The sequence below is a fragment of the Cydia strobilella genome, chromosome 11 (assembly GCF_947568885.1).
Source record: "Cydia strobilella chromosome 11, ilCydStro3.1, whole genome shotgun sequence".
Lineage (NCBI taxonomy): Eukaryota > Metazoa > Arthropoda > Insecta > Lepidoptera > Tortricidae > Cydia > Cydia strobilella.
Genome location: NC_086051.1, coordinates 12250794 through 12278406, shown reverse-complemented (window position 1 = coordinate 12278406; position 27613 = coordinate 12250794). Strand labels below are relative to the sequence as shown.

The window sequence follows — 27613 nt, the reverse complement described above, 5'->3', positions numbered from 1 at the left end:
TCTAGGTATTAGGCTGCCAAAGAAAAGCAAACCAAAAATAAAAAAGAAGATACAATTAGACGATTTTGACCTATATGTGTGATACGTAAGAAAATACATGAATTTTATACGGTAAGACAATTTTTTACCGTATCATCGTAATCGGTACTTACCTACCGACAATTATTTTGGTTACGGTGCATAAAAGTATGTAAGTCAAAATAACGAGTTGCCAACCCGCATTGTTCAGACTATACTGAACTGTTGCCATATAAATGAGAATAATAGCGCCCTCTTGACAATTATCATAAGGCTTTAAATGTTTTTGACTGGTAACGGCTGGAAGTCGAGAATTAATAACATGTGGGTATATAGAAAAAAACAACTGCTTATCGTTTTATCAATTTAATCGTTAAAAAACAAATTAAAACAAACTGTAGCCGCTACCTAACTCGTGGGTTTAATACAATCTTAGGTCTTTTCAGATCAAACTTTTAAGAGGAAACATTACGCTCATTTTTCTAAACAAAACTAAGATTTAAAATCAATATCATCAATAGATATCTGTCACCATCTGATATGCGTTTTTGATATGTTTATTTTTAGTTTAAATAAACCTCAAAAAGTACTTATACTATAAATAAATAAATATAAATAAATATTATAGTTAGGGACATTCTTACACAAATGTAGGTAGGTGAACACCAGAATGTACTTCAAACTTAAAGGTTTAGGAATTTAACTCGAAGCTTTAGCGCTATTCCGGCCTTATCGCTGAAACCAGGCTCGTACACCACATACGAGCTGAATTAAAATCAAATTAGCTCGTGTAGATGTGCTTTAGACCAGGGGTTCCCAATCTTTTTCAGTCCGCGGCGCACAAGTTTAAAATTTTGGCGGCGGCGCCTTAACCATAGAGTATATTGAATAGTAGGCCCTAACCTAATAGCTAGGCTGGTGAGGTGGATTGCCTCACGGAGCCCCTCTATACTGTCTACGGCGGCGCACAGGGAACCCCTGCTTTAGACTTAAAAGTTTCACTTAAGTAGTGACGCAGATATACCTAATTCAGAAAGAGAAAACATTATCACTGTCTCGTTTTTTTCAAATGTTTCCTCGTTCCTCGCAATACGCAAGTAAAACTACAAGTGCAAATGCGGCACAATGTTACCTCTTAATACAATATACAGATAGGTAGATAGTGTTTATTACTTATACTCGTCACCTACAAGGCACGTGGTCACATTTTTTTATATCTTTATATACCTAGATAAGTACCTACTTATCACTAATAAATAATCTTTTGATATAAGTAGGCAGCTACATAACACAAACGATTAGAACTTTTAAATTACATAGGTAAATTAAATGATCTAGATATATTTAGAGATCTTAAGAAAACAATATTAGGCATCCTTTATTACATTCGTCTTATTTTTGTGGAACTAATGAAAATCAGTTCTGTTAACTCTTATTAAATAATTATATTGCAAGAAATTAGTAGGTACAGTAAGCTACAAATAGTTACATTTCCATTTTTTTTTTCACATATTTTAAGCCTGATATTTATTTTTTATTTTTAAATCGCAATACATGTTTTGCAGCTGACTGTACCTACCCAATTATGGATACCATATTTTTGGCATCTAAAAATATCAAGGCAGCATTAAAAAGTAAACTGTATCTAAGTCAGACATCAAAAAGAACAGATTTTTTAAAACATAAGTACGAGTATGTACCTAACATTTTGATAAATATTAAAAAATCTACATCATGGCACAAAACATAAAGCTCCCTTCGAACTTTTTAAATGTGGATTAAGTTAGAACTGAAATTACAAAGTAAAATCCTTTAGGAAATATATCTTATTATATCTTCTTTCAATCTACAAAATTTAAGGGGATTAAGAAGTAGGTATATTCTCTTTTTCGTGGAACTGTTCAATACAACATTATTCATTTTTTAACACCATCCTTAAACATAATTATCATCATTAAAAAATGGTATCACTATCGTACTCCCTAAATCACATTATTGGTATTCTATTAGAATACTTATCATTACTGACTTAACTAAAAACTAAATATTCTACCTCATCACAGTCTCATAAAAGGAATCACAAAAGTCTATTCCATAGAATCACGCCGGCCCTCCCTCGTTTGTGCAGCACAACTATCCGGTCCTATAGAACACAGTACCAAGTCCGACATGATCCCGATCTAGTGTAACTAGACGGTACAGCCTCAACGTAAAATAAGTCAGATCCTATAGGATTCTCATGGAATCTGTGTGCTTAAGTATGTTGTGTTCTATGCTTCGGAGTTTCCTCGGTTCCACGTAGTCGCTAGAATCGGAGGACTCCTGTTGTTTGTGGAGGTTGTAGGACCGGATCCGTCTGGCTCTCGTGTCGGAGTCGTACATGAGCGTGTGTGTGCTGCCCTGTCTTGACCTGAAGGCTAGTTTGTAGGGTGTGCTGCTCTGGACGTCCGACATGGACCTTATGTGCCGTCTGAATTTGGACTCCTTTGTGAGAGGTGCTACTGTGAATATTGTTTCTTTCTTCGAGTCTTCTACGGACCTGGAAAGAAGGAAAACTGAAGTTAAGAGTCGGTCAAGAAGACACAGAATTTAGTTATAACTACGAAGGAGTTTCCAATAACGCAGATCACCATTTTGTGTCATAAAAATACCTAAATGTGGGCAAAAAAATATCGATTGCTTCTGCGTAGCCACAAGAAGCGTTGTTTCTATAGAAATCGACTAAAGTAGATAGGTAAATGTATGGAATTTCACCGAGGGAAACTTATCCAGTTGCTATAACTTAGGTGCACTAGGATATTTCTGGTTAAATTGTGTCATTGTTTACGAAGTCGAGCCGAAAATTGCCACTGCACGTGGAGACATTCGTTAAGAGCAGACCTTGGGCTAATCGACTCGTCACAGTGACAATAGTTACATGGCTGCCATAATAAAACTATTTTAGAGTAATGTGGAGTAAATAGTAGCCACTTTGTCGATTAATTTCATTCAGCTGGAAACTTCACCAATACATTCATTACTTAATTAATTACTTCAGTCACTTTCAGCTGAATTCATCGGATATAGTATAGGTAATTGCCAATTTCCTGAAACATCGGAGGCATGAACAAACAAACCTGAACAGCATAAATAACTACTGTTTAAAATTAAACATGCATGTGGCTTAAAATAAATCTCATTTATTTGAAGCGGCAATAAAATCCTTGCACCGAAAATAACTTAACATATTATTGATACACTCTTGCACTTTATTACTTTGTAATAACTGTACACTGTAGATACTTGTTTTAACCCTCCATTCGTCCTTTGATAGCATCGAAATCGTTCCCGGCGCCTTCCGATGATAAAGAACAGTTCAAGGGTATACCTTGAAGTAATAAGATAATTGTAAAGTGTACGATAATAATGACTTGTAGGTAAATGGTTGTTTTAATCGTTAACGGCGGTCACAGTGTCAATAAAATAGCCATTAAATATTGTGCTGGTCATCGCGTTGCATTACTGCCAACTAATTGTAAGTAAATCCTGACGAGGTCATATGCAATGTTAAAACGATTCCTTGGTCATTAGTGGAGTCAATATAAAGTTTAAGTTACATTAAATGCACACTCAAATTTTTCTACATGGGTGAATTCTATATCATATTGAATACCCGTCTGTAAAGTAACAACTTGATATCAGTTCCCGTTTTTGAGAAATAAAACTTTTTTTTTAATCTTTTATACTACTTAAACAATAATTCCCACATAAGATATTTTTTGTAGAATGGGTTATGAAGCTTATACGACTACACGGTCAGAATATCTCTCGACAATAATGTAAATTATAGATTTATTGAAACAAATTATTATTTTGTAAGTTTTTCATGACCGAGCAACTCCCACACCGAGAGAAAAGTTTACTATGGTGGTTATGAAGTAGTTGTATCGATCATGTTTAAAAATCTCCCGAGTCACTACTATATTAGTAGAATAGCAGCAAGATTTTGGAAACAAACAGCAAATAATGTTCTGCACAATTAATGGACATTTCTAGTTTTTTGCCAGTAACTGCACAAGTTATGGAAGAATAACGTATTCATTTTTCTCTTGATAATTAAATCAATTTCCAGCATAAAAAAATTAAAAAGTATGCGGTATTTCCAGGCATTCACAGAGGCCAATTCGAACTTTATTTAAGATGTCAATAATATATCATTTTGTTATCATTCGCCCGACCGTCTCGCTCGCTCCAAAACATATTTTAACTAGTACGAGCGAAACGCACACGCAAATTAAAAAAATGATATCTTTAATAACAAAGTTCGAATTAGCCTCAAGGTATATTAGGAAAGTATACCTTATGGCTTATGGCATTGCGTTAAGGTTCAATAGTTCAATGCATTAAGTGTCTGTCTTTATATGAAAAACGATAGCTGTCAAATTTTTATATCTATTCACAAAACGTTTAGAATACTGGATGCTGTGTCAGATATAAATAGACCCTTGAAGTCTTACAACTATCTATTATGCTTGATCTGAATCTTACTGGTTAGTAAGGACCGTCCACTTAGTTATACTTCGAATAGCCGCCCGGACAAATTATAAAGCTAATTTCGAATTTTAAATTTTGACAATTCACGAGAAGAGTAACGTAACGTCAAACGATATGTTTGTCCCTTTTCAACGATCCTGTTATCCGATGCTTTTAGTAGCGGGAGCTGTGAGAGTGAAAAGACGCAAATGTCAGCAATTCTTACCGCTTGGTATTTGTCAGCGAGCGCATCGCGACATGAAACCAGTATGAACCTGGCCCTCGATTACGTATAATTGTAAGGAAACTTGGGATCAAGTTATATTAGTCTAAGGTCTAACAGTTGAGAATAAGACGTGCTCTGAATATACAGTGTGGAAATTTTTTATAGGCCCTGAAGGGAAAGTGCCTTAAAACCTTAAGTTAGCTCATTTTATTTTTAAAAAGAAACAAAACTGCATTCAAAGGTTTTTTGAAATTCGCTTGTCTCGCCTGGGAATCGAACCGACTAAAAATTCCAAACAATAAACACTCCCTATTTTATTCTACTAGTCGATACCACGTCGATACAGTTAATGTTAATGATAACATTTATTCAAGAAACATTAGGTCTTACACTCGTCTGTCGTACAAAATTTCCATAAAATCGAATATTTAGTACTCAAGAATATTTTTAGACAAGCAAAATTGAAAAAAAAAAAAACCTTTGAATGCAATTTAGGTTCTTTTTAAAAATAAAAGAATGTCTCCAGGGCCCATTAATTTTATTATTAAATTATAGTGGTAAGTAAGCGCATTGAGTATGCACTTTTGTCTCAGGCGATGCCGCTTGGCACGATTGATTGTTCCTTAGGGCAAATAAAACTGATTCAGCCCGGTAGCCACGAGATCGTAACGCCCCCCAAAAGGGGGGTGAAAGGGTCGGCTCCCCAAGTCCAATCTATGCTATATTTCTTCCTGTTCTTAGCAACTAGGGCAACTTATATATCATTTTCGTATAATTTAGGAACGAGGAATTCATTTTTGAAAAAAATATTAGACCTTTCCATACAAAAAAAAATGTTGTTTACAAAAAATTTAAATGTTATGTAATTTTTTGTGACAATTTTCCTTGTTACAATTACAGTGTGGCGATTTGCACTAAATAAAAAAATGGACAATGTAGCCCATTTATTGTTCATTCTGGAAAATATCACTTTAAAGGAATAGCTGCCGAAACGCATGTCAAAAAAGAGGCGTTTTTTCTTACTAAGCGGCGTTTTAAGTTTCCAAGTTTTTATTCCTTACTTGTTGTTTTTATTCCTCACTTGTTGTTTTTATTATTTTTTCGCAACTGTGTTAAAAAACGTCGTTCGATACACGTGCGGAAATGTCATTCTTCACTCGTCCCGAGTCTTGCCAAGATACCTATCTCGGTACTCGTGAAGTAATGACATACTTTCCGCACTAGCATCGAAATGTACTATTTATTTCATTTGGGCACCAAGAAGTATGTTGGTAGTAAACCTTTTTGCGAGTAAAATAGTATGTAATAATGATTTAATATAATATTGTTAATTAACTAAAGTTTCATTATTGCGTCATTTCATCTCATAACTCTACTACCCATTGAATTGAATGACCTTTTTCACGTTTTCTGCAGCAATGCAGTCGACTGCAGCAATATTGAAGCGCGACATTGCTGTCGACTGCTACGGCAGTAGCCGTAAATGTCAAAATCAAATTTCCTGTCTGGATTTTGACGTTCATTTAAAATAAATAATCAAAGGGGATCATCGATTTTGGGCCCGGAGGACAAACCATCCCGTATATTATGGTACACTACACAGACGGTTACAGTAATTATAAACGCATTTGATTACGGAAAAAGATATAATATTGGGTGTAAATGAAACGGGAATGTATTATACAATAAAATAAATTATATCTATTATTAATTTCCGTAAATCACACCATCATCTTTATTAGCATAGTATAGCTTAACGCTCAATTTCGCACAAACCGTGAGGTTTTCACTAAGGAGTTTAAAATTCTCTTTGCACTAAACTTTATGGTTGGTAAAAAAGTCTGTATTCTAATTTGGCACTAACTGCCACTGTCTGTCATTGCTATGTCATAGCCTCATAGCTGACATACGTGAGATATATGCCGCAATGTATGCATTGCGCGTTTTATCGGAGCTTTGCCTGAGGTGTGTTAAGTAAGCGCGCAATCAAAATTAAACATGTAAGTTAGTCATGGGAGAATTAACGGTCGACCGCATCGCGAACTCTCGGCAGTTCAAGCGGACCGATCGTCTACCGCGAACATTGAAGTGAGACGGAGATATGGAAGTCGATCAAACGTTCTCTACAGTGAATCAGTACCCGTCAGTTAGTGCCTGCGTGGGTAATTTAAATAGCTTGGACGTCGTAATAATTATGGTTGTATTCCATACAATATTACATATACATGAGAATTTTTTTGTTATTACACTAACATGAGTAAGAGATTTATGAAGGTGAAACAAAAGTCGAGTGTCCATTTTCTATAAGCAACAAAAAAAAAATCGAAACAAAAATGGTTAATAGTAATTAAACGGATTCATTTACGTTAGAGATTTTTTTGTAGAATATAGTAAATATAAAGAGCTTAATTAACATGTAATTTTTATGTACACATTAGTTGTTATTTTTATGTAAAAATTTTTTTTAATAAAGAAAGTTATTGGGGGCAGGTTTCTGTGCCAAGCTGGAAGAAAATATAAATACTTAATGAGTATATGCCTGAGAACAGCATATTAGAAAATCTCTAGTGTGGGGATTGATGTTTTGGTTTATTTCTCTCTTTTAGTAATAATTTGGATTTATAAAAACAAATTGACATATTTTGTGGAGATTTTTTTCAAAATATATTATTTGTAACATAGGTAATCACATCTCAAAAAATCTCTAATGTGAGAATTAATGTAGATTTCTCATACATTTTGAACTGTGCGGACCGGCCTACATCTCTATTTAAATACTTTTCTTGTTTGTATCCCATTCATTAATCATTTGTTTATCCTTACTACTGTCACTTCGGATGGGCGCAGCACGTTTTTTCTTTAGATATATAGGTACATCTGTCCCACGTCTATCCCAATTCCCAATTATACAATTAGGTATCGTCACTTACACAGTTTAGTTCTGTTGATTTTTTTAACGATTGATTACTAGGAATTGATTGAATCGATCAATTCAATCAATTCGTTTCGATACCCGATTTTGAAATAAATTTTGCAAACAAGATATGAACCACTTCGAAGGTGATCGTAGAACTCTAAATTCTGTTATTAATCAACGCAACGTTATATAGCTATATCTAGTTAAAATCGTTTTGATAAGCACATAGCAGATGTTGGTCTAAATAATGAATAGGTATTTGGCGATAAAATATCCTAGTTACCTATTGAAAATGTGTGTCTTAAAAAAGTGCAAAGACGACAGTGTGAACAGTCCATCAACGATTAACATAAGTAGGTATGCATCCTCTTTGTTCTCATTGAATCGATCGATCTTTTAGAAGCTAGCTATAGCTAGTAGGTAGGTTTCTCGTCCCCGTTCAAACAGGTGCCTCAATTAAATAGACTCAATACCTAAAAGCGCTAGAAACAGAGATCCTTTCAATGCCAACATGATAACACTTCAAACATTAAAGGGGCTTGTAAACGGGCAATATTTTTACTGCAATATGTGGCCGACCACTATTGGTGTCTTTTCTAACATGCAAGTAAGAGAGGGACACCAATAGTTGCCGGCCACATATTGCAGTGAAAATATGGCCCGTTTAGAAGCCCCTTAAGAGGCAACAGGAGTGGTAATTTCTCCATACAAACGTACTCGACTGTTTCCTCCGTGGTTTTTGAAGCTAGATCAATGATTTTTTCAAACAAGAACAGACAGATTATTATTATTAATATCTGTGTCGGACTGTTTTGCTTTTGTGATATTTTTGTTTTTTAAGGCGCTACTGGCGCTAGAGCACTTCAAATATTCGCTTCACTTCAAAAACGGCCTAATTTACTAGGCCGCAAAGAGAAGCATGGTATTCAAAACTGACATCAATTAGCCTAAAAAGCAAATTTCATGACCATTTAGATCTCATAATTTTGTTACATTTGGTTAAGTTTTGGAGGAGGAAACAGTCGAGTAAGAAGCCTCGTTTTTGAGATTTTTACGCAATATTCAGGATTTTTCGCTTATCCTAGCGTTGTCCTTTTCGTACTAGGCCGCTTCCGTTGGTGAGACGACCTTCTCCTAACGATCCACGACCATTCACCAAAAAATTCTAAAATATTTAAATCTCAGCTCCCGTATCCTCTTAAACTAGTTCATTCCAAATATCAAGTGATGACAGAATTAGATAACTGACGTCGACCATCTCATTTCAGTTCCATTATTTATAAATAGATCATTATTATATTTGTTATCATCAGTCTGTAAATAGTTGCGCAAGAATAGTTATGTCGCGACTTATAGAAATTTTCCTTTACGTAGACTATCGACCCACCGTAATTAAATATTGCGAAAGACTTAAGTTAATTTAATATTTAGTTACTGATGATAGGTAGTAACAGTATGAGGTTACGATTCTTTTGTGTCTTTGTTAAACAAGAAAAACTTATATTTTTCGTGTAAAACGACTGTGACAAACTGACGGACATGACGACAATTAGGTACACTTACCTATAAGGATTCCGGTTTTGCCATTTTGGCTACATAACCCGAAAAACTCAAGAACCTCCTATAGAACCTCCTATTCTGAAATAGGAGGTTCTATAGGAGCTGTAGTAACCAGCGGTATATCCCACTGCTGGACTCAATCCTCATTTCATTTAACAAGGACTACAGCCATCATGCTAACTTTAGGATTGTGAACTTTCACTACCTTTGAATTCCTTCACAGTTTATACGGGTTTTCTCACGATATTTTTGCTTTACCGCAAAGAAACTTGTAAATCAAAAAAGATTTCGCATATAAGTCGCGAGCAACTCATACTATACTCGACGCCACCATTAGATTCCAATAATCTAACCTCACTCGGATCCTTTTTCTTTCGTAATAATGGAAAATATACACACACATACACATACATATAATCACGCCTATTTCCCGGAGGGGTAGGCAGAGACCACGGATTTCCACTAAAAAAAATATGTAAAGAAGTAAACTCAAATTTCCCTTTTGCATACTCTAGCATTTAAAATAAATATAGATGTATCTTTTTAGCTTTGTTTAGTTTCTTAAAACATACGGAATAGAGAAAAAGTGAGGTTAGATTATTGGAATCTATGGTGGCGTCGAGTTTAATGATGGATTTGAACCCACGACCTCGATGTGCCACACCTCACCGCTTACTAAGCGGCGCTTAGCTAGCAGCGCTTTACTAAAAGTTAAGGGTGAATGAAACGTCAGGATTATATTTTCTTAAGACGGAACTAACACAAAATTGTAAGTTTTATATTGAATTTTTACAAGTTTTAATCAAGGGCAAATGCTATGAGCTAGGACTGGAACACATGAGACTAGGCTATATTTGTAATAGAAAGAGAAAACTTGTCTAATTTTTAATTTATTGTTTTCAATTGTATACCCTGCATACCATAGCAGTACTTATAATTTTAATATGAAATAGCTAGTAATATAACCGAGGGATCTGACGAGCGAAATTTTAAACTTAAACAAAAATATATTTTAAGGGTAGTTGAGATGGTACCCACGCGATAGACGTATCTTCCGACGCTAGTGTCGCGTTGCGGGCCATATCTTTTGTTCACTTCTTATTTCCTAGCTTTACGCCCCCTCCTAATATATCTTTCTTTTAGAGTGTTTTCATAATAACACTCTCAGCACGTTCAACTATTAAAATACCGACGGTTGCGGATGTAAGGAAATAAATAAACAAACTCGGGCAATATGTTCCCTATCGTGCTGAGGAATTTCGTCTATATAGCTACTCATATCTTCTACACTCTTGCATCCATGTCAGCGGAAACGATGCGATAAAATGTTTTTCCCCTCACTAGCTCGGAAAGCCGTTTTTTATCCTTTAAAACAAGCGGGGAAAAACGCATTTTATCCACTAGTGGGGAAAGTAATTTGACCTTGGATGGAGCGTGTTTAAGTAGCTTTTGACAGATAACAAAACGTAAAACGCTCATAATAATGGTTCATTCTATATTAATTATCATTAAATAAATGGTTTGAGAATTTAATACAAAAATACCAAATTTGCCTTTATTTAATGATTTTAAGTCATAAACCTCAAATTCCATAAGAAACATTTGTTTTTTTAAATGATGTTGAATGTAATTCTGAATGCACAAGGTGAGTCGATGCAATTTCAAAACGCATCGTCAGAAAAATGTCAACATTGTCAACAAAAATTTTCTCACCGACTCCGACACGTAAAAATACACAACTTCCAGAGTTTTCTGTTATAATATCATATTGTCGTAAAAAAATGAGTGACTCCAGTGATGAAGATGATCTAACGCCTGTGGATGTTGCACTTTCCTCGCTATAGTGAGGGGAAAAGTTTTGTGTTACACACGGGTGCAAATGTATTTTACTTCTCGTGTGTTGAAACACTCGCGGGTAAAATACAACTTTGCACCCTTGTATAACAAATAACTATTTCATTTCTCATGCTCTGAAAGTGGGTTGTTGTTGTTGTTCTAAAAAGTGTGCAGAAAACGATATGTTAATATTTATTTACCGCCACTGTAATCAGTTTGACATATACTCACAAATAAAAACACTTTGAACTTTGTTTCTGCTCTAGAGCACTGTACTATCTAAATACGTTTTTTCTTTTTTTTTTACGATAAGCAATTACATTTTTGGTTTTAAATTGATTTGTTGTACAATTTCCATTCTGATAATCCCCACTCCCCATTCCATGAATAACGATATTTTTACTTTAATTGTTTGTTGAAAATACCCTCAAGAAATACTACTGAAGTTTATACTTAGCCGTGTTTTTTTAAATGCACATGTATTTTACTTTCCGCGTATTGGAAATGAAAAGTAGTGTTTAACTCGTGTGAAAGGCACCATTTCAGTCTCGGAGTTGGTACCAAAATATATATATGGCATCAATTCAAGGGAAATTTATCAAATAAAATCAACTGATATCAAAGACACGCGTTATTAACCTTCTTTTTTTTAATAGAAATGAGATTACAGTGGAATTTTAAGGCTAAATTTAATTACCTTTATCATTAGTTCATCATATAAATTCTTACAGATATGGATTGAAGACAAAAATTTGGCTTTACAATAATACAAACACCAACGACTAGTTAGAAAAAAATCGTGCTTCCTAATGGGGTTGGCAACTGTCAAAGGTTTGCATAGATGGCGCCATCATCGCTTGCCCCTTTTTCTATGAGATTTTGGCTTAAAGGGCATCCATGGCATTAAAAAAAACAAGATGCTGGTGCGATCTGCTAAAACTTCGACCGGCCAACCGACCCCATTTGTACCTTCACTGGATTGTCAACGTCAACTTTTTTCAACCGTTACCGCATAATGTACGGAGCCGTATAGCGCCTTCTAGGTTAACTGTCAATTCCGAACCACGAATTTGTCTAAGTCTTTATACATCTAGTACAATCAATGAATATCAATACAATCAAAAGAAACATGTATCGTTTTCAGGCAAAATTGTACTTTTTGTCGGTACTTGATAAGGCGCTCTACTGCCGCAAAGATTCAAAGAGACAGATAAAGCAATGTCCTTTCACGAAAAAAAACTAAAGACATACCAGCAGTGGTAAAGTTTCTACCAAAATATGGGCCAATGACTGTACAGGGCTAGTCATTTAATTAGTAGTTTACCCAACTTAAAACACTAAGTTCAACAATCGTAACATAACTTTGTTATTTCCCAACTAAAACGTTTGATGATGACGTGAGGGCTATTTCAAGATGTAACTACCATTAGCTCGTGTGGGCGTAAATAAGTGTAATAAATGTTCTTATTACTAAGATATTACGCGGACGTGCCAAATGGAACGCCGAGGAAAATTTAATTAAAAACAGTAATAAATTACTTTTAATTAGATTGGTTATTCAGTTATTGTGCCTAAGGTTTTATTCAATATTTCAAGAACCGAAGCTAAAAACTAACTCTCTAACTGAACTTATTTTCAAAATACTTAAATTTCTCATTTTATAAATATCAGTTTAATTTTAATGATCTCAAAGAAATTGAAATTGATAAAGATTTTAAATCAAACATTGATTAAATGCCATAATTCGCAACAAATGATTATTTTTTAAACTAATTAATACCTAGTATGAATTATCGTTCGCTGATTAATTATAGGGTGGGCCAATGATAAATGCATTTTAACGAAATACGTCAATAAGAAAAGAGAATTTATCACTGGCCCACCCTATATAAAAAAAAATTGTAGGGGCATAGGTACGTGCGCAGTCGCTGTTATCGATAATTTGCAGTAAGATTAGGATAACGATATGCAATATTATATTGTAACAGAGTTTATCAGTTACATAATAAAGTAATAACAATCTGAAATCTTACATAAGCATAAGAAAGTAATAATTTCATATTGGCTAGTTCGACGTTCCTTAAACTGCGAAATTTAATTTAACAATTAAAAAGTTTTTTGTAAAAAAAAAACGTTTTTGATACAAGCTTTTATCGCTGATTGTACTTTTCTTTCAACATGCAACTAGTACTCATCGAGACCATTCTAGCACACCCGAACACAATTAGGTTGCAACGTTACCTATCTGACAGCACATAATCACTGCACGCGTGTAGTCTAGACAAAGACTATTAACTGGGAATATTCGCTATTTTCTCAGATGACACTAAGTTATCGGGTTTTGTCGAGTTCCTAGTAATCGGTTGTAATAAGTTGAGGTTAGGTCATACACATTTTATTGTATGTTTAACTCATTCGCGTCTTTCCTGTAGGTAGACAAGACAAAGTTAAGTTAAGACATTATATACTACCTAATGAAAAGCTAATTTTTAACCTGCACCCTTAAAGGCGGAAGTAAAACGTGACATCGTGACAATATTTCTTCATTTATTGTATTTCTAAATTAATTACAAACTTAATATATCTATAAATACAACAGAATTAAATAACTAACCTATAAAACTTAAAAACGAAATCTAAAAATAAATACTACTAATCTTAAAATAAATAACTAAAAAGTCTTGTCTGGAAGAGATCGCTTTTTAGCGATAAGTCCGCCTGTTGTTACCTACTCACTTATGTCCTGTCATTGTTTGTAACATGTATTTTTCTTTGTAGTGCACAATAAAGTATTTTATTATTATTATTATTATTAAAACCTAAATATTCCCCTGCCGCATGGTGCCGTAGATGCTTTATCGCAATGCGATTATGCTTTGTGCGAGGAAGTTGCCAGCTCTACGATCACCGGTGGCGTCTGCTATTCTTTGGGCAATTCCTTAAATAGTGTAGATGCGTTCGGACCCCACGGGACAAGGGTCTCGACGCCAAAAGGTACGAAATCGTATTCGGGGCCGAGCCCCCTGTATTTGGTCTTTTTTTAATTTTTAAATATATCTTTAGTGCCGACAAAGTTCCTCATCGTGACTCATGTCAATATTGTCAATAGTATAATAGTTACTAATTCTTCTATAGAAAATATATAGAAATGTAAAACAACATGCGGTATTTCGCAAAGCACCAAAAATATCTGCCGTTCAGTTTTTCATTTAATCATCATAAAAATACCAGACCAACCTCACTTCACCACACTTGCGTAAATATTGCTTTGCATCTGTTTTCCTTTTCTACGAGTACCTACTTATACCAACAGGGATTTTCATTTAATTTTCCAACCACAAAATTTAAAAGGTATTGTGGAATTAAATACCTACATGAGGGTTGAAGAGACGGGGGAGGGGGGTGACACGGGTCTAAATTATAGATTCTAGTTGCACCACGAATATTTTGACAAATACAGCAAATTTTTGTTTTCACCACACCAGCTGGCTCTCTAGATTCTTTAAAAACTGATAAGAAAGTTGCATTTTATTTACATGCGAGGCAAAGTAATCAAATGCAAATTTTGAGTTGTTTTTTTGTGTTTGCTGATATAATTGACTTTTAAATAATGATTTTGAACGATATTTAAATATTTAATAACATTCATTTTAAATCCATTTGCTTTGATTTTGTTTGATATTTTGCAACGCTCAAGATTCCATTTTTCGAACCACTCGCTACTCTCGTGGTTCAATTTTGGAATCTTTCGCTTGCTCGGGTATCAATATTAGCACGAGAGATTAAACAACAACTCTGCCCTCTTGTAAAACAAATAACGATTATTTATTGACATGGCATTACAGTTTACACCAATTCACTGAGAAACTAAATTTTACCAATAGACCGAAAAAAAAATACAAATGAATTTATTTCATTACTTTTTACAGCTGTTCTTAGTTATAGTATAAGGGTTAGGTAGGTAATTAGTCCATCTTAAGTATAAAACAAAGTAAATAACAAAGGTTGATAAGAAGAATATGTATACGCTATCAGGAAGACTCTTGATAGATAACCCTATTAGCCCCGAGACCTTCGCTTGACTCAAGCTGCTTGGTATATTAATATCTTTATTGCCTTATACTCCTTATAGGAACGATTTGTATCCGCGTATGGCTATCATACACGGATCTCAAATGCTTGTGGCCGCTAAAAAATTAAACAAAAATAACAGATCATAGGCAATAATCAGAGCACTTAGTTTTATAACTTAAGATCCATATGATGCCCTCTTTATTCCCAACTTTCGTGGCAATACAAAAAAATCTGAAGATTTTCATCAAAATCTAAAGTGTCATTAGGAGCTTGACACTCCTCGGTACGCAGTGAAACATGTCGAGCGTTTTTCGACTTAAAATACGTTAGTGACCCGTTATTAATATATTTAATATGTCTGTGTCTCACGAAAATTTTGTTTTTATTTTCATTTATAGGTAAAAACGTTCTTACGACCTCCTGATGCCGTTTCAGGGGCTAAGTAGATTGGTCACAACACTGCACTCAATCAGATGTAAATCGCATGGTGCGATTCGCACCCATGTCGCCACACGTGCCTTTGAAAAAACATAAGCGAGATCTATGTAGGTATAGTATTTATAGAATTCGAACACGGTGTGTTAACGTGAAACGTTTTTTATGCTTGTTTTTGTGCCGCAGATCTTTATCAGTGCCATCAGTGATGCTTGTTTCATGCAGTCATGGAACGCGGTCGCATTCAAGGTAGGTGCAGTCAATATCAACAAAATTACGTTTAATACTATTTCCCGTGTAATAATGACATTTGACGCTGGCCCCTGCGACTAGTTAAAAACATTTGTGACGTTTCCAAGTAAAAGGTACCATATTGTCGCTTACCATAAGGATGAAATAACCTGTCAGAGCGTCCTTATGGCAAACGACAAAGTGGTACCTTTTAGCTTGAAAACGACACATTTTTTCACTGTTAATACGCATGCCGCATTTTTTGGTCCTTGGCATGGTCCTTTCAGAATCTTAAGCGGGTTTCACTGTATTTATATAATAAAATACGTTTAGAACCTTTTTTCATCCAGGAATAAAGGACAAAAAGTGTCAGGTAGGTAGTAGGTACGTAATTTCTGAGGTAAAATGTTTGTGACATACAGGCGGATAGACGGACATGACGAAAGTAATCATCTATAAGAGTAAGAGTTTTGCAATTTTGTACAGTCACGCACTTTAATTGTTAAGCCATTTAAAATTTTCTTTACATTGAACAGTCATCATCCACAGTAAGTAAAGTAACGTATCTGACTGTGAACGCGAACCGTCGTGATCGTGATATAGGTATCTCTATTTGGAAAAGACAGATACTTTTGGCGCGTTGTTTTAGACGCTACAATTTTTGCTAACTGAACAAAGAATTACAATTAAAGATCAACATAATGGCTCCTCTACACGATGGCCAGCGAGATGGCCATGCGATGGTCAAGAGCACGCACTATGGAATGGGTGAACCTTTGATGTGCGGATGAAAAACCGAGACCGTGGCCATCCCATCGCCATCCTGCCGCGCCATATTAAGCCATCCGACACCACTACTCTCTCTACACGTTGGCCCATCTTAGTGGGCCAGTATGATGGCCCAATGCATCGTGTAGAGGAGCCATAATATACCTTTGCACGCAAAATAGCCTTCATTTTGCGGGCTCATGCATCATGAGCGGGCTGGCGGCGGTAATTTGCTTATACTCGTACCATCAGGCAATTCGTCTGCTCGTTTGTCTCCTATATCATAAAAAAAAACGGTCAAGCGCGAGTCGGACTCGCGCACGAAGGGTTCCGTTCCATTACGGAAAAAACGGCAAATAAATCACGTTTGTTCTATGGAAGACCCACTTAAATATTTATTTTATTCTGTTTTTAGTATTTGTTGTTATAGCGGCAACAGAAATACATCATCTGTGAAAATTTTAACTGTCTAGCTATCACGGTTCATGAGATACAGCATGGTGACAGTCAGACAGACGGACGGACAGACGGACAGAGGAGTCTTAGGGTCCCGTTTTTACCCTTTGGGTACGGAACCCTAAAAAAAGTGCGTTCTCTATAAAATGGTACCTCCTAATGGACATCTAGTACATCAGTTAGGACTTATGAGCATACACGTGCAGACTGCAGTGCAAGTGAAACTTATTTATAGACTAGAGATAATTATGAGTGCTATGTTATAATACAAACGGGCACTTACTTAAATAAGATATGCCTATTCTAATGCACTGTAAAGGAGATAGGTACCGTGGCGATTTAATACTAATGTACATTTATACAGAGATACTTCCATTGCTCGTCTTAATAACGTACATGCGATGGATGATGGTATTGATGGTTTACAATGTGTTCTTTTTATATTTAAGAGTTACACAAACCTATTTGCCGCCATACAATCGAAATTACGCTCTCATTATAAAACGACGTTTTGTAATTACATGAAATTTGTCATGAACATTCAAGTACATTTATCTATGTCTGGTCCATGGGCGTAACGCAACTAGTTTTTGTTGCTAGAAATTGTAATAGAAAGAAATTAGAGCGAATAGAAGTCTGACGACCGGTCTGGCCTAGTGGGTAGTGACCCTGCCTGTGAAGCCGATGGTCCTGGGTTCGAATCCCGATAAGGGCATTTATTTGTGATGAAAACAAATATTTGTTCCTGAGTCATGGGTGTTTCCTATGTATATAAGTATGTATATCGTCACCTATACCCATAGATTAATAAGATTATCTTCGCTGATCATTGGCCTAGGCTAACGTCCAGAACAGGTGCCTCGCCTACTGTGAGAGTGAAGTAAATGACCGTACGACAGTGTATATGACTGGGTAACCGATAATGTATTAACAAAATGTGATATATATATATATACTTAATTACATTTTGCTAATGGAGCAATTAATTAGCATAGTACTTAGCAAAGTAATTAGCATAGTAGCAAGTGTAATTGCTGTAAACCGTTCTTGTGAATATAAATATTAGTACAAGCTTTGCATAGTTTGGGGCTAGGTTGACCTGTGTAAGATGTCCCCTAATATTCATTTAATTTATTTATTAACATACAAAACTTCTACCTACTCGCTCTAATTTCTTCGTAGGTATAGCAATTTATAGTAATAAAAACTAGCACTAGACATAGATATATGTTACGTAAATATTCATGCCAAGTTTCATGTAGGTAATTTAAGCATGTCGTTTTAAAATGAGGAGGTAACTTTGATTGTATATGGAAGCCTCTTGAGCGAAAGGGTCTACTGGAGTAGGCTTAGAAATGAGGAGGTAACTTTGATTGTATATGGAAGCCTCTTGAGCGAAAGGGTCTACTGGAGTAGGCTTAGAAATGAGGAGGTAACTTTGATTGTATATGGAAGCCTCTTGAGCGAAAGGGTCTACTGGAGTAGGCTTAGAAATGAGGAGGTAACTTTGATTGTATATGGAAGCCTCTTGAGCGAAAGGGTCTACTGGAGTAGGCTTAGAAATGAGGAGGTAACTTTGATTGTATATGGAAGCCTCTTGAGCGAAAGGGTCTACTGGAGTAGGCTTAGAAATGAGGAGGTAACTTTGATTGTATATGGAAGCCTCTTGAGCGAAAGGGCCTACTGGAGTAGGCTTTAACTTTTATTATTATTATTTTGTTAGTTTTAGTTTTGAGTTTGAATTTGTAGATAGGTAGCTCATTTTACTTAAAGGAAACATTCTTTTATCTTATTCAAAGATTTTTAATTTTTTTGCTTGTCTAAAAATATTCTTGAGTTTGAGTACTAAATATTAGATTTTATGGATATTTTGTACCACAGACGAGCGTAAGGATGTTTCTGGGAGAAATGTTATCATTAACATTAACTGTACGCGAATAGTAGAATAAAGAAGCGTGTTTATTTTTTTTGAATTTTTTGTCAGTTCGATTCTCGGGCGAAACAAGCCGATTTAAAAAAATCTTTGAATCCAGTTTTTAGTAAAATAAGGTAGACTAGGTATGTCACTATACCTATTAAGAAGCTTAATATGACTCCCCTAGCCATGCTTCACAAGTATTTCCTCATTATTCATAATACCTGTGTAGTTTAATTATTAACGCTATTGTACTACGTATTTAGATATACCGATGTCTTTCTGAATAATTTTCTTTACATCACATTTAGTCATTGTTCAACCACGTTGATTATTTCTTATTTCTTTTTGTTGTTTCAAGCTTTGAACAAACATTCAATCAAAGACAAGTCAATTTTTATGTGATTTACCCACGCTCTATTATTATTGCAACCGTTCATATGCATAATACATATACACATACCGAGGACGAGTAAAAATTTAAAACTGTCAATCGGCAAATTCGCGTTTCTCGTTGTTTTTGAAATAGCTACCGCTACCACCAATGACCATTACGCTCCGCGTAGTGAGGTCTTAACGCATCCCCTGCACGGGGCGTGGCCTAAGTAACAAACTTGTATGACGGTGAACGCACATATGCGTTGATACTATCAACTTGATAGCAGTGAATGCGTTAAGTTCAGAATATTATATAATTTAATTTGAATTTATTTTTAACTATATTTTTAATATTTAGATCAGTACGGTTTCACTCACTCTTATTTTTAGTCGCTTTTGCCGATATATTTTTAATTGTATTGGATTTTCTTTTGAGTTGTGTGTTGACATTACCGGTGGTGTAATGTAACATAAAAATTTATTTGCATAAACTGTACTATGTTTTTATCTGCAAATAAACGATTGATTGATCGATTCGTACTATTTGATATACCTACATAAGAAAATAACCAACTCGTCTCTGATACAGCTAAAGTCCAATCAGTCGCATGTCAATAATGCTTAATTAACATTAAATCAAAGACTAACCGCGTACATATACATAGTATCAATATAAATTATTTCATAACCTAATGTAAACAAACTCAAATTGTACTTTGGACCGATTAACTACGCACGATACCAATCTAATCCAAACGTAATTTTAAATCAATATTAGTAGGTATCAATTCATACTTCTCGCTAAAGGATCATAGGCCTCGCACAGATTGGACCGACGATCTGTTGAAGGCCTTAGGAATTTTTTTTGACAGACAAATCCCGTGATTGGTAATCAATTACCGTCGCTCATGGACACCTGCAATACCAGAAGGGTTTCAAGCGCGTTGCCGGCATTTATGATGGGTGTACGCTCTTTTCTTGAGGTCCTATTGGTCCGGAAATAACGCGGACGACAGTTAATTCCACAGTTTAGCTGTAAGAGGCAGGAAGTTTCTGGAGAAATGCACAGTTGAGGACTGCCAAGTGCCAACCATAGAAGTGTAGCTTAACATTGTGGCAATGGCAACCATTAGAGGGGCTGTCTTTATAGACTTGTCGAGTAGATTGACCAAAATGTTGCCCGGAACAAAGTTGCGTGGAAGAGGGAGGCGTAGGACAGTACTTGCCAATAAATAACCATAACTATTACTTACTCACGATTTCGTCCGAGTAGAAGACGCTTACCATCGCGTACTTTCAAACCTCATTTCACCCCCTTAAGAGTTGAATTCCGGAAAAAACGTATCCTATGTCTCTTTGAAGGTTATAAGCTACACGTGTGCCAAAATGCACACAAATCCGTTCAGCAGTTTTTGCATGATTGTTCAAAAACTTTCAAACATAATAGGATAAATAAATATTATAGGACATTTTTTAACACAAATTGACTAAGCCTCACGGTAAGCTCAAGAAGGCTTAATAAATAATGTGTCCGGTTGTGAATTGACCGCTCGGTCGCCTAGAAACATTGGTACAAACTTTGCTAGCGAATTTATACAAATAATTGATACATTTTGGTGACGTCACGGCGGCCATGATATTGCCGATGCAGGTGTCGAAGTGCGCATTTAATATGAGGTTTTATAATGCAGTCATGCACGATGCCTGCGAAGCTTGTCAGACATGTTATGTTGTATTTGTTTATTTCATATCGATATTAAGCATTGGGTCCTTTATTTCTATGCTATTTACATTATGCTACGCAAAAAAAAATTGAGTCGAATGCGACGCGAAATATTGTTTAATTCATATTTGTTTTTTATGACTGTATAGACGTCAATATTATTATTCTCTTGCGTCTGATCCGAAAAGATGAATAACCTACGGTCGAGTTCATAAATGTGTATACCAACATTTCTTCACCTTAATCCGAAAAGTGTTCGCCGATAGCTACGCAATTAAATAAAGATTAAAAACGATGTCCTGTTAAATCAAAATCCCATGCCCAATCATCCCATGCCCAATCATCCCATGTAAAATTTACCCGTTTCTGTCTTGGTCGGCAAAAATCCGTCTTTATAGGCAATGTTCGGGTGCTAAGCACAATAATTTTAGTATTAAAATGACACTAAATTACCTAGGTGCGAAGCGAATACGTCAATAATGTTTGTTGATAAGTATTTTATCGATGCGCGGCTGATGCATTGCATGAGACATTTCATGTTACGTGTCATGTTGCATTGCTTTGCTTACTAAAGTTTAGCATGTGTTAACAAAGTTGGCTAGTGCGAGCAAGGTGATAATTTACTTTGCACACGAATACAATACTATATACGTAATAAATATTATATGTAGTGTAGCACCTAATTATTATCCGCTACGATCCCAAATTCTGATTTAAAATAAACAAAGGAGCAAAGTACTACATTTACAGCATTAATTCCGATCTTCTGCCAACTATTGTGGCAAGGGATAATGATCCGTTTGCATTTTGATATTAAGTTCAATTACATTTACTACTTGTTTTGGTGGCGATACAAAGGTCAGTACGAGGTAGTTGCGTGCACGCACGTATTATTGGGACACGGCTAAGGTCCATCCACTTGCATAATAGATTATCGAATGAAGCAATAAGTCATACAGCGTGCTATTAAATGCCAGCATAAGCAATGTTAATACAAAGTAGCTAAAGTAGGAAGTAATCCCTACGCGGAAGGAAACTAGAATAGCAAAATTGCAAACATCTTATCTTGGCGTTGAACAAGTCAAGTCTAACGTTTCTCTTATAATTTGCAACGTAAATCCGTCTCGAAACCTTGATTTAAAACATCTTTTCATAACCATTATCTGAAATATATGTTATTAACATATCTATTAAAAGGCCACGCAAATTAGCCATTAGTTTTGTTAAATAGGTATGAGTATGACACTGGTGCGTAAACATATTTAATGTTTGTCATTTGCAAATGTTACGAAGGCTGATGTTAAGTTATTAACTAGATAATACCTACCTATTTTTTGAACGAGTAGTCATGTTCATTCGTCATTTAAAACTCGTTGATAAACATAATCTTAACGATTTGTGAGTAATTTGGAAGATTATCCATACTTAATCCATACTTAATACTTAATATTATAAAATGCGAAAGTGTGTCTGTCTGTTACCATCTTCACGCTTAAACCGCTAAACCGATTTAGTTGAAATTGGGTATAGAGATAGTTTGAGTCCCGGGTCCCGGGGAGGGACATAGGGTAGTTTTTAGGGTTCCGTACCTCAAAAGGAAAAAACGGAACCCTTATAGGATCACTAGTGCGTCTGTCTGTCCGTCTGTCATAGCCTATTTTCTCCGAAACTACTGGACCAATTAAGTTGAAATTTGGTATATATATGTAAGTTTGTGACCCAAAGACGGACATGTAATGCAAACAAATGAATTTTAAACATGGGGGCCACTTTTGGGGGGTAAATGAGAAAATTAAAAAATAAAGTTTTTCAAACTATATCGTGTTATATATGAAATGAAAGAGCTCATTGTGAGAATCTCGAATATTTTTTTTTTATAATTTTAGGATAAACAATTTAGAAGTTATTCAAGAAAATAGGCAACAAATGACCAATCCCCTCCCCTTATCTCCGAAACTACTGGGTCTAAAATTTAAAAAAAAATACACAAAATAGATCTTTACCTACAGATTACAGGAAAACCTACTAGAAATTGCAGTCAAGCGTGAGTCGGACTTAATTACTTAGTCTTTGATCCGATCCCTACGGGTTTTTTAATGACATTTTACTCACGTTTCACATAAAAAACACATTGTTTAAATTGTGTAATGTACGGAACCCTTGGAACGCGAGTCCGACTCGCACTTGGCCGGTTTTTTATCCCAGAAGCCGTCCTTTAAGGAGGTGAAAAGGGGGGTGGAAGTTTGTATAGGAAATCGATAAAAAGCAGATTGGATAAAAAATAAGCTACACAAATTACTACCTCCACGCAGACGACGTCGCGGGCAAAAGCTAGTTAAATATATTGTTTGATTTCGTTTAAAAATGTAACGTGTGCAAAAAAGTCAGAATAATCTGACTTTTGTGCACACGTTACGTTTGAATTTATAACAAATTTTCTGTGGGTGGAAAGGAGATAAAAAGCTGTATAAAAAGTTTTAAAAACAATACGATCTCATAAAAATACCAGTTGAGTTGTATAGGCTCATTTGTTATACCCAACGGGAAGTTTATTTTAGACGTTCTATCCTATCGCTTTTTTCTTGCCTAGGAAAGAGGTGATTGATAGATACCACGTTTTCGTGTAATTCTGACAAATTATTGAATATCTAATAGCCTCTTTTCTTGTCTATTTATTCAGGTATAGAATATAGATGTGTTATTTTATACATTTTTGTTACTCGTACCTAACTACTAACTACTCTTTCTTAGTGCATTTGCTTGCTGGTTCTATTTTTTATCTTAGTTTTTAGGTAAGTATACCATTAACATTTTTATTTATACGTACATAATTATTTAAAGTTTACCTAGCTGCCCCGTAATTTTGCATTCAGAATACAGTTTTACTCTCACTGAACTACTTTCTATTCCTTATCTGTATCATAATTTCCTAGTCGGTTTTATAATAGTAATGTATGATACAAGTACCTATTCGCACGTGTATCGTAAAACGTTTAAAACAGTTACATATGACCCTTTAAATTTTCGACGTCGTTACGTAATGAAATTATTATAGCACCTGGGGGGCTACCGCGAAAGCCGAAATTCGCAAATTGCGGGGATCTTTCTCTTTTCCTCCAATGAACGCGTAATTAGACTGACAAAGAAAGATGCCCGCAATTTGCGAACTTCGATTTTCGCGGTTATAGCCCTGGTGTCGTAATGTAGCACCAGATGTACCTACTGTAAAATAGTTATATTCATCATTCATTTTAATAATTGTTCATATTTACGGTTGCGTTATATTGCATTTGCAAATTGTATGCACGTTGTTAAACCGTGCATGTTAATACAGATAAAAACCAAATGCGCAATGGCTTACGCATTGTAGGCTTATTAGTCGAACAAAATATGCCAAAAATCTTGCATTTTATCTCGAAGCCTGTTTTATCTTATCTTGACGATTATCCTAATCGCCAGCATTATACAAATTGTGTACCTACCTATTGTTCACTGGACTAATGGACTTGCACATTCATTGTTTTTAGTTATTGTACTATGACAATGGGACAAAAGAGATTCTAATGATACGTAGTCGTTTTGCCCGAATGGTCGTAGGTTAACCGATATCTTAGGAGTCGGTGCGCCAAAAGTCTGGAGGCGTAATATTCTACCCTACATATACAACTATGATGTTTACATTTCTCATCATTACACTAAAGTCAACATAGGTATGACAGCAGGCCAGTCCTCAACGCCAATAAACCCAGGAGCCCCATTTGACTCGACAGAATAACAATTCCATTCAATTAAAAATGTCCTATTTCCCTGCACTTTCGTTATTTATTATTATTTCATAAATATCCCTTCCCCAAAGAATGATTCGGTAAAAGGGCTTAAAAAGTTTGATCATATTGGTGTCGATTAGTACGTACCTATAGTGAGAATGTTCTTGATTGTACGAATCGATGTCTCGTCGTAATCAGCACCAAGCACCGCTTGACCAATTCGTCTAGCAAAACAAATATTGAAGCCTATGGCAACAGACAGTTCCAATCTATTTTCAGGTCTAGTAACATAAAAGAATGTTTGTCAATGTCATCCCGTTAGATTGTAATTAGAATTTGTGTCTGATGATCAGGCATCGTAAACTGCGAGCGAAATCCATTGAAATGACAACCTGTAACAACTAACAACCCTAGTACTTCAATGGATTTCGCTCGCAGTTTACGATGCCTGCTGATGATACTGTTTTAGTTTGATTATGTACCTAAGTAGTTAATTAATAATGATCACTAGGCCACTGTCATTAAAAATAGGTCTCCGATATATGCCCGTTTTGTTAAGACTGTTGCATGTAGATAACAACTGACAAGCGAGCCGGTACAGAATTGATGGATAAGAATTTATTTTTAGTTCGTTCAGAGTTACCTTAGCATTTAGACTGAGTTCGAAGGCTATTGATCACGATCAGTTAGAATTAGAATCTACAACAAATAGGTATTCATTGTACTAGTCTCACCACTGAAATCGAAAATGAATTACAGTAATATTCTATTAAAATACACTATTCGTAGCTTCTGCACTACACGGGTAACCAAAAATCTAAAAGCAGCACTTAGGTACTTATGAATAGATTGAGTATAAATGGAATTATTCGTATAAATATTCAGGCTCCGATCGTAGAATTGTATAGAGCTTTAATATGAAATCACAAAGAAGCGTTGGTGATTGGCCAAGGAATAGACACTCTGGCCACGCTAACTTTGCACAAACTTGAAAGTAATGCCGTGGCGACACTAACGGGAAACGGCGGGAAACGCCGATTATTAACGCGATAATCCCAGTGTGGCCGTTTGAAAAATGTCGAATTAACGCGTTTCCCGGCGTTTCCCGTTAGTGTGGCCCCAGCATAAGAATGCATACCTACATGTCCTACATGTCCCTATAAATTAGCGTGGTCCGACTCTAATATTGTCATTCGTAGTCGGTTGAAGTTGTAGTAGAATACGCCTACTTATCGAGGTTCTACTTAAGGAACAAGTTTATTATTGGAATGAACACTTTCGCCCACGTGCCTGAAGGCAAAAGGTCTGGGGGCCGATTTTTGAATTTCGACCGCTTGATTTCGTGTATTTCGTCAATAATATTTCCACTATAGTCTGTTCGGAAAAAGAAGTCTCTAATAGGCATTAAAATTCTACTAATAGAATTGAAAACGAGTGGTCAATAGAATACCACTTGATTCCCAATTTCTATCGCTCGTATTCCAAAAATTTGCATTTCACTGTTTTCCACCGATTTTCGAGTGACGAAATTGAGTGACCGGAATTCATAAATCGCTTCCCTGGTTTCGCTTGCAATCCCGCCGCAATCTGTTTAAATTGCTAATTATAATAACTTGATACTTAACCGGAAAAAAAAATCAAACAACCACACCACATTTTTTTTATTTTTAACCGAATAATGATGGCGGTTTGGCGGTTATAAATTAAAATTAAAAATGGAAATTAGGTATAATTTTAACTGTTACTTGTTCAGATAAGAAAACCTTAACTTCCATAATTAAACTGTTTGTTATCCTCAATGATGAGGAATATGGATATCTATCTATTCGTAGGTATTACCTAAGTACATTCATTTGATAATGTTGTAAACGACATTGATAAAGGGGAAATGCCGAGAAATAGCGCGGGTACTTACTTTTCTTTGAAATAGTCCGATATCTGGCTCATCTTCCAGAAGATCTGTATCAGCAGCATCAGCAATGTGTGGTTGATCCAAGTGTATAGCTTATAGCAGCTCTCCATGGCGGCTTCCTCGCGCACCCACAGCTTAGACAACGAAAACTCACTCATCCGTCACTATTTAAAAGTATAATTCGAAAAAAATACCCGACAGTTTCGAGTATGGCGCGCACGAATACGAAATTCAAATTGGTAAATGTAGTCCGGAAAACTCGAGCGAGCCAAGTGAAATTGAATTGCCGAATGCCGGCTTATCAGCGCGAGTGCCGAGGAGCTATAAGTTTGACCGCGCTCGGTCGCCGGTGCACGCGAACTGGAATCGAGCTGGCGGCCATGAGAGTACTACCGCGGTTGTGACGAAAGATGACTCAGTTGTATCGGTGTTTGTTTCATACGATCTCGTATCGGCCGAGGAATGCAACCCGCGAGTCGCGGCGCGAGCCCTCCACTTGTCTCGTTGTTTTTTTTGGTCTGTGGTTGACAAAACGATGCGGTTGGTCTCAATTGCAGATCAAGCATGCAGCTGTGAGTTTACTTCAGCTGCATGAGCTTGATTGAAAGCGATAGAGCAATGATGTAATAATAGTCCTTATTGATTAGGGTAGGTTTCAAGTCCAGTGCTATTTCAGACTCCTCAGAAAATGTAGCTATGCAGTAACATATAATATGTAGGTACACAAGTATTTTGACTATTTAAATGATCAATAATGGCTATGTGATGTGTGTCACTCTGTCACACTTACCCATTATTATAACAACCGTAAGTTACATTTGAATTATCGAATTCTCATTCTCATGATATTTATAAAGGGCACGTATTGAACCGGTCAAATAATTA

General features: G+C 35.7%; 1 protein-coding gene across 1 annotated transcript; it reads right to left on the bottom strand.

Moving 5' to 3' along the window:
• Positions 1-385: 385 nt before the first annotated feature.
• On the bottom strand, positions 386-27107 carry LOC134745194 (uncharacterized). The gene is made up of 2 exons (XM_063679190.1): positions 26732-27107; positions 386-2557 (listed from the first exon to the last, which is right to left on the bottom strand). Exons 1-2 carry the CDS (start codon positions 26884-26886, stop codon positions 2245-2247), a joined length of 468 nt encoding a protein of 155 aa, XP_063535260.1. The 5' UTR covers positions 26887-27107; the 3' UTR covers positions 386-2244.
• Between the last annotated feature and the right edge of the window lie 506 nt (positions 27108-27613).

Coding starts and splice junctions, on each gene's coding strand:
- LOC134745194 (XM_063679190.1), bottom strand. CDS start 26,886: ATGAGTGAGTTTTCGTTGTCTAAGCTGTGGGTGCGCGAGGAAGCCGCC. Junction 2,558..26,731: donor TCGGACTATTTCAAAGAAAA/GTAAGTACCCGC, acceptor CCTTCTTTCCAG/GTCCGTAGAAGACTCGAAGA.